This window comes from Mesitornis unicolor, unplaced genomic scaffold, assembly GCF_000695765.1.
Source record: "Mesitornis unicolor isolate BGI_N332 unplaced genomic scaffold, ASM69576v1 scaffold4748, whole genome shotgun sequence".
NCBI lineage: Eukaryota > Metazoa > Chordata > Aves > Mesitornithiformes > Mesitornithidae > Mesitornis > Mesitornis unicolor.
In genome coordinates, this window is record NW_010200995.1 from 38550 (window position 1) to 47259 (window position 8710).

At 37.9% G+C, this 8710-nt stretch overlaps 1 protein-coding gene across 1 annotated transcript in view; it reads left to right on the plus strand.

Moving 5' to 3' along the window:
- The window catches only part of USP32 (ubiquitin specific peptidase 32), a 57473-nt gene that overhangs the window by 19410 nt on the left and 29353 nt on the right, over window positions 1-8710 (plus strand). The window contains exons 6-9 of the mRNA XM_010189913.1: window positions 4527-4658; window positions 6104-6211; window positions 6985-7100; window positions 7489-7551. Of these exons, the coding sequence (XP_010188215.1) occupies window positions 4527-4658; window positions 6104-6211; window positions 6985-7100; window positions 7489-7551 (419 nt within the window). The remainder of the gene's footprint in view (window positions 1-4526; window positions 4659-6103; window positions 6212-6984; window positions 7101-7488; window positions 7552-8710) is intronic.

Below are 8710 nucleotides of genomic sequence, written 5' to 3' on the forward strand. Positions count from 1 at the left end.
GAAAGTATTACAGCAGAGTAGGCCAGTAAGAGAAAGCCTCAGTGTCACTTAATCTGCATCTTGTCACTTGGTTATCCTCTTAGTTCCCGGGCTATTTTACGGCTTGGGAAGCAGCTCTCCGTGCCCAGGTCCCAGACTCTTTGGGTGTTAATTGGAGAGCGCCAAACGAGCGTGTTCAGTCAGAAACGCTGTTGGGGTCAGTCCTTTGACCTCTGGCTGTGGCTTGGGTGTTGCGCGATGAAGAGCTCCCACTGCGACTGGGACTGGGTTTTGCGTGGAGGATTTCGTGGTGAACGGTAACACAACCGAAGTTTCGGTTACAATGTTGGGAATATGGTATGCTTCTACTGCTGTGAACCAGAGAGGATTGTACCGCTAGGTGGGTAAAAGTTCAAGTTTTATCAATATTGAAATACTTAATTAATTCTGACGTTATAAAAAAATTAATAAATAGTGCCTGAAATGAAACTGTGTTTTAATTTTTTTTTCCTAAAAGAGAAGACTATTCACGGCTTGATACCTGTGTGATGTTCAAGAAGGGTGTACATTTCATATAAATGGCATTAAAATGAAGGGTGCTTCTTTGAGTGTTGATCGCTGTCGTGCAGCCTGACTGTCCGTCACAGCGTGGAGCTGGTTTTAAATGAGCTCAGTTTTAGTGCAGGTACAGTTTCTCAGATGCATATTTTTGCTGAAAATGTTTTGTTGACGTCATCTTCATTTAGGACATAAAGACTGTGGCTCGAGGTGTACTTGACATTGTCAGCCTAATTCTTAGAGAACTGAACTATAGAACACTTAACAATTTTACAGATCTGAAGGTTTTGCATATTTTTAATGGACCAGTGATGGGAAAGACATGAAATAGCATATGATAGGAACTGGTGGTACATGCTTACGTTTCACAGGTGCATAGTGTCTCCATTTGACCTTGAAGAATATATCATATATTTAATTGACAAAAAAGAATACTTACTTGACCTAGAAAGCCACTTTGTTTTGATGTTTTGGACTATATTATATTTCTAAGATTAATTTTTAAAAATCGTCTTAAGTAATTTAAAATCTGAACTACTGAATGAAAACACTTCCTGATGTGATTTCAACAGGCAGTAGGACAAAATAATTGTATACTTCGAAAGCATAAAATACTTTGTCTATATAAAACCTCTTTAGGAGAAGATGGCATTTTTTCATAAATGTTAGTATGTGTGGATAATAAGTGCATTCTGCTTGCATCATGCTTCAATTAAACTTCAGTAACCGATATAAGTACATATCATAAATCGCAAGAGATTCCTTTTAGTTGACGTTTATTGAGGAATAGGAGGTTCACTGCCTCTACTGAGATTGATTTAAAAGATTATCTGCAGAAAAATCACTCTGGAGAAATCAAACTCCATACCAGCTGGCTTTTCGACGGCAGAGTTAAACTTTCACATGTGCTGTAATCCAGCAAATCTTTCTGTGCTTTATGTAAGTGAAACTGGTGCAGCGGGCTACAGTTCATTATTACTATGCATGAAAAATGTATTTTGTCGTGTTTTTACTTGTTTTCAACCCAAGTTGTGTAAGTACAAAGAATGTTATTTACTACTTTTCAGTTTTACTTCCAAAATATTTGTTTCTTCTGTGTAAAGTCAATCCACTGGTCTTGCCTTGGCTGTAAAATCAGTGCAGCACTTAGGCTAATACCTACCACCTGTTCTTTTGAAGGTGATTATTTGAAATTTTTTTGCCTTTTAAATGACTGTGTAATTTCAACCACTACTTAACAGAAATGCTGATAAGCTGCTTTCTGATAGCCTTCCTTTTCTGAGATTAAAATGATAAAGCGATAGATTTGGCACTGTCGAAGCTCTCTGTGAAGTGCAATTTAAAAACGGGAGCACAACTAGCTTCTGCTGTAGATATTTGAGAAAGATTCTCTAGCAAAATAAAAACAATCTTTCGGTTTTTAATTATTAAAGATAATTGGTGCAACTGCCAGTGAAAGCAGATTTCTGCAGATTTACTCTTCAGTACAATGTGAGCTTCCTGATGAGTTCTGAGTGTTCTCGGTGTTGCGTCATTTCAAGACTGAAGCACAACTAGCACAGTTGTTATTCTTCCTAGTCACAAAGGTAGATTGAAATGAAACAAAGTGATTTACATGCTGCTGCTCAAGAGAGTTAGCATAATGCTTTTGTATTTGCTAATGGGAGCAATAATCCATATGTGCAATTCTTCTAAATGACAGTACAAGCTTGCCCTTGATGTGCAGTAGTTAGGCAGTGTAATAGTCCTGTGATTCCCTTCAGGTACTTTGAGTTGTGTCTCATAAAGTGCCATTTACCTTTCATTTGTTGTTTTGCTTCTGTATTTCTCTTCTTGAAACTCCATGGATGTATTTCAGTTTTTTTGTGTTTCCTGCCGAATGCTGGTATTCTGGGCCTAATGTCATGTCTTGCCAGCTCTTTCTTATCAGAACTGTAGCACCCTGGTACCTGCAGAGACAAGAAGATTGAGGGAAAGGTGTTTCTGTGTTTGGTAGATTTTCTCTCGTCAGTTGATGTGCTCTCTGCTGTGGGACAGGTGTGTCATTAAATCGTCAGGATATGCCTGTATTTCTTGGAACATCCCAAATATATTTCCACATCATTAGACTATTCTAATTAGCATCGTGAAGGTGCTTATATCTATGGCAGCCCTAAGCATCTATGATATTTCTACATGCCGATCTTCAAAGAAATAACTACTCTCTTTCTCTTTCTTGATTTGTACTAGGAACAAAGTTCCTTCACATGTTTAGATTACTGTTTGTTTATGTATTCGGGGCAGACTTTTTGGTAGGGCCTGTAGTGGTAGGACAAAGGACAGTGGTTTTAAACTAAAAGATGGTAGATTCAGACTAGATGTAAGGAAGAAATTTTTTATAATGAGGGTGGTGAAACACTGGCACAGGTTGCCCAGAGAGGTGGTGGATGCCCCACCCCAGAAGCATTCAGGGCCAGGTTGGACGGGGCTCTGAGCAGTCTGATCTGGTAAAGATGTCCCTGCTCACTGCAGGTTGGACCAAGGGGCCTTTGAAGGTCCCTTCCACCCCAAACGGTTTCATGATGACAGCACAACCAAGAGCCACATCAGGAAACTGATCCATCCAGAAAGGAAGGGGAGAGAGGAGAGAGGAGGTCGGTTTAGTTTTTCTTGGGGGTCAGTTCTGGTATCTCGCTTGCTCGGTACATGCTCAGTGGCTGCTGATGGTGCAGGTAGGAGGCCTGGTGTTCAGGGGAAAGGAAGCTTCCTCTGGTGAGCCTGGAGTTACGTTTGCTTAACGGGACGCTGGAAGTGCCGCGCTGGCGTGGGTGTTCTGCGTGCAGTGCACCATCTGGCTAGAGACTGTGCTGAGCGTACCCAGGAAAAGGAGGACGTGCTTTCACTGGTGGTACTTTCCTAGTTAGACTATATACAAATGTTTTACAGGAAGATGTGAGCCCCTTCCACTCCTTCAACTCTACTTCAGATACTAATATTTTGTTAAAGTTTTTCCAAACTTTCTGCTGATGAGAGTGAGGTATTGCATAGTTGTTGATGCATTTGGTGCCTGCTGGGTAGTTACAACTAGTTCTTGCTTTTTGGAGTTACTATTCTGATAAAATTACTACTTCTAATGACAGAATTAGGAAAAGAAATCAATGAAATTTCAATTTGACAAATAACTTTTTTTTGGATCTCTTCTGTTCTTAAGCCTTACAGGATTATTATTGTTTCTGTAGACTAAACCAGGCCAAATAGCTCAAGTTAAACCTATTAGAAAGCTGGCATGGATTTAAAGGCTCAGAACCATCTGGGAATGGGATCACACGCAGTGGTTCTTTATATAGACAGCTTTGTCATTACATATCTATTTGAGAACCAATTAATTTGCACTGACCTAAAGCAGTGTTGTGACACACTTGCATATGTAAAAAGGTTGAAAGTATTGTTAGCTGAAACTTACTGTTTTTTTAATATATATATTTAGTTTCAAGGATAGAACATAAGGAGACTGGCATTTTTGTATGATGTTTTGAAAGAAAACACAAGTTCTTCTTCCTGCTATTTTTATTCACCTTTGCATGACGCCGTGTTTCACTCATTGCTGGCTTTGGGGTTTTGTTTTTTTCCCCTTCTTTAAATTAGGTTGTAAGTTCCTTGGTATAAAGTGTCTTCTGGGTTTGTATAATCACTCCCCAGTGTTGGCTGGGTTTCTAAGTGCATCTGTAGTATAAATAATAAAGTGAAACAAACTGTTTTTTTCTAGCAATGATGTGTTATTGATGTTGAACTCCTAGATGGTGAATAGGTAAGATGATTCTGCAGATGAAGTAAAATTGGACCTTTTTTTCTCTACTCATAATTTTAATTTGTATATGCAGGAGTCATGCATATAAAAAATTCACATAATTTCTCTTTTTGACAAACTAATGCTGCATTTTTATTTGGTGCTGAATTCTAACATAGTCTAGACATTACAAAAAATTAATTTATTTTTGTTGATTATACAGTGGAAGAATCCGACATCATTGATCTCGAAAAACGATACTGGCTGCTAAAAGCACAATCAAGAACTGGACGTTTTGATTTAGAAACATTTGCACCCTTAGTTTCCCCTCCTATTCATCCATCTCTGAGTGAAGGTATGGAACTGCCATCAAACGTGGGTGGAGGTGATGTTGCTGTGGTGTTTAGTACCTGCTGGTCTACTGCCATACAAATTGTAGGGTCTTAAAAGTGGGTCTGTTTTATAATGTATTTTAAGCTTAAATTACAGAGGATGAGAGAAGATGCCTGAGAAATCTATTAGTTGGGAAATGACCAAGGAAGGGATGCTTCTGTGTGTTGCCTTCTTCGTAGCTGTCAGGATGTATGGCAAACATTCTGTATAGTTTGCCTTGTATTTGCTTAAAATTTTTCATTGGGTTCTGTAAGATTCTGTAATGACAAAATATATTGCTGTCCCTGACTGAGATAAAATAGAAGACCATTTATAAATTACAAACTTGGGTTTTGTCTGTTAAATGGCAGCTGAGTGTGCCAGTCAGAAGCTGTATCGTGCAGTCAGTGAGGGAGTCTTCCCTAATAGTGAAGGAAGACTTTGTTCAGAAGACTTGGTCAGGAGATTTGTGTGTTGCAGTGCAGCCACGTGAATAACCAAGCTGGTCTTTCAAGTTGAAGCCACTCTGGTAATAACTGGAGGTTGCAATTGTTTAATTGCCTTTTGCTGCACACTAGAAGGACATGAAGTAACATTCTACTTACATGCTGGTTTTTGTCTGCAGTCCCTGAGTGACCATTTTTTATCACCAAATGGTCAGCTTTACTGACAAGTGGCAGCTGTAAGTAGAAAATGGAAAATTCATCAGCAGTGGATTTAAGCTGTTAGGACACTGGAACTTAAGTTCAATTCAATAGTTTGTAATTGAGTTTTATTGACTTAGTGATATAAATTTACACAGCTGCTATGAGGAAACTTAAACTGTTTCTGGTCATTCTGTGTGTCTTCTGTGGATAGGGAAACAGAGTCATTGTCACAAAAAAAAATTTACAAGATTTAAAAAAAACAAGTTATAGGTGCTGCACAAATAGGACTCTTAAATCCTTTCAATGCTGGTCACTAGAACTCCAGACTCACTTGGGGCCAAGTTTGCAGTGGCATTCAGTGATTTTCATAGGAGTTTCTATCAGGCACTTTGGAAAAGCCAAAACATTTGGCACCTGAGTACCTTTACTATTTTGGTTCTTCAGCTTTTGTAAAATGCTTGTCTGACCATACTGGTTTAGACGTACACTCTATAAATCAGTTAGTACAAAGAAGGCATGAGAGGAAGACTACTGTTCAGAATTCCTGATTCCCTCCCCACCCCAGCCCTGGCTTTGTCTTGCCATACATGAGTGATCTAAATCACCTTTAAAATGTCTTAGTAGTGCTTAATTATCTTTGTTATAGTCTGGCAGAATTAGTTGTAAGCGTTTGTAGTTCTCCTTGCAAATGTTAACCATTAACCCTTCATGTAGATGCTAAGTGTGGTTGTCAGCTGTTGCAGCCAGATGCTGTGACACCAGGTGTTTTTGTGGTTTGCAGGTTTGTTTAATGCTTTTGATGAAAACCGAGACAATCACATAGATTTTAAAGAAATTTCCTGTGGGCTTTCAGCATGTTGCAGGGGACCCTTGGCAGAAAGACAGAAGTGTAAGTATGCAAAATGTTAACTATTAATTTTAGAGAGGTTTTTCAGTTTAGGCAATGAAGTTCAGTTGTTTCCAACTTTTTAGAATTTTTTTCCACTGAACAAGTGTGTGTCTGTGAAAGGTGACAGACTTCAGAAGTTAGAAAATTAAAGGAATTTTAAATATCAAGGCTTCCTTTTATAAAGGACGATTAAACATAATTATGTGTATTTTATAACTTATCCATAGTTTCATATAAATTACCAGCCTGTTTGGGGAAAAAAGTGCATTTCAGAACTTATTTTGCAGTGTTCTGCATTATGATGCAGAAGCGTGTATCTCAATATAGAAAGTGCCAACGCTTATCTGTTCATTATATATACTGTACAAGAAATATCCTATTTGATTGTCTTGTGGTAAATAGCACATTCTGCCTTGTTCTGCCCAGTTTTCAGCTGGCTCCCTGCAAGGTTCTTCTGTTTTGAAATATCTTTGCTCCATACTTTTCCAAAGCCGTATTGCTGCAACTTAAAAGCTATCATTCAGTGGAAATTTCTGGATGCACGTATGTTCCCTGCTATGTCACATCAGAAAACACAGTGCAGAATTGCAGGAGTCTAGATTTCAGTTTATTAAACACAGCTGCTCCATTTCCTCACTACCACACATGCATCCTGCCTCATCAGAACTGTCAGCACTAAATCATGCTCTTGTGACTCTGCAGACTTGCTGCTAGAAAGAAGAGAGTTGTTGAGTAGTCATAACATAGAAAAGTAATCTCCTTTTTTTTCTCAGTTTGCTTCAAGGTTTTTGACGTTGACCGGGATGGTGTGTTGTCTCGCACTGAACTTAAAGACATGGTGGTTGCACTTTTAGAGGTCTGGAAGGATAACCGTACTGATAAAATACCTGTAAGTGATATTCAGATTTTGCTGAATTTGCTTCTGTTTCTTAAAGTCATCCTTCAAAAACAGGAAGTAGAATGTTTTTGAGCGTGGTTTCAGCGAAATACAGGCTTCCTTGAGCTGCCTTAGCAGAGGAGAGTTGGTAACTGGATGTAACTTACCTTGCGTAACTTTGACCTGCCATTACCAAAGCAGAGTGGTTTGGTTCTGCTGTGTGTTGCTTCACAGAAAGAAACTGTAGGTACAGAAGTCAGCACTCTGTAAGCACTCAGGTGTGAGGTACATGGAGGTAACAGCAACATTTCTTACAGTTGTCTCTTTATTCTGAACACATGCAGCTCCAGAGAGTACTGTGAGAATTTGACTCTGTTTTCTAATCCTTTTATTTGTTAAGGAATTGGACATGGATTTGTCTGAAATTGTAGAAGATATTTTGAATACGCATGATACCACAAAGGTAGGAATGTGCTGTTCTTTCTTGTCATTTTTATACTGTAGCATCTTCAGTTTATTTATAGGAAAGAAAGTAAAATCTTGTGCTTACTTTGAAGCAGACGTGTCAATTAAAGAATCTCTTTCAAGAAATGTTAGTTTTTAAGTAAAATTTTCCACATAGTTCTGAGAGAAAAAACATGTTTGATTTTTCTGAGCCATTTTTATATATGAAACTGAACAAATAATGCATGAGCAGATGAAATTAATTTGAAGCATATACTGTTTGCAAGGCCTTGCTTTGCGTAACTAATACCAGTTTTAAATCTTATGCTTCGCTTTTGTTCTGGAGAAACTGTTCTTTTGATTCATGTTACAAATGATCTGATGAAAAAAGGGTAGTGCATTAGTGTGTCTTCTATTCTATGCTATGTAAAGACATGTTATCCTCCAAGGCTGGAACAGAATTGTATTGATTCAGTAGTAACATATGCATTATCATTATCAAACTACTGTGTTTGCAGTCATATTATATACAACCAGTGAACTCTGTATGATGACACTGTTTCAGAGCTAAGTATTTGTGAAATTATGGAGACATCTGTCATGACTCGTGACACAGCAGAAAGTCTTAGTAGTTTATATTGTGCTTTATATTTAGCTGTGTGTAAATCTTTAATTATGTTCTTGCTTTTTTGAGATAGGTGCTATAATCTGCAAATGATATAGAGGAAGTTGTTTCTATTATTTCATCCTTTGCTTCACGAGTTAGGAAGAGTGGAAACTATAAATAATTTAAGAAAAACTATAAAGAATGTCTAGAAATACTTAATTACTTGTTTGAATATTTGTCTTGCCAGCTTGTACTCCAACAAAGTGGTGGGCAAATTTTTATTATCATTCTTTCATTGCCAAAGCAGTAGAAAATACAGCTTCAGTGAGCTCAGTCTTTCATCCTTTGAGGTTTTTTATTGCTTGCTTGTTTTTTCAAATGGGGAGGTTTATCAGCAAGTGTATAGCAGTCTAATTTCCACAAAAAGTTCAAAAAGAAGACTGAGTCTTCAGAATATCTTTCATAGTTGCATCATTAATGTAGTGCTGGAAAGAGCTGATGGTGCAGTAATTACATAAATGACTTAATCTCCTCTAATATGTTAGCTTTGGCTTGTGTGAATCAGGAGGGA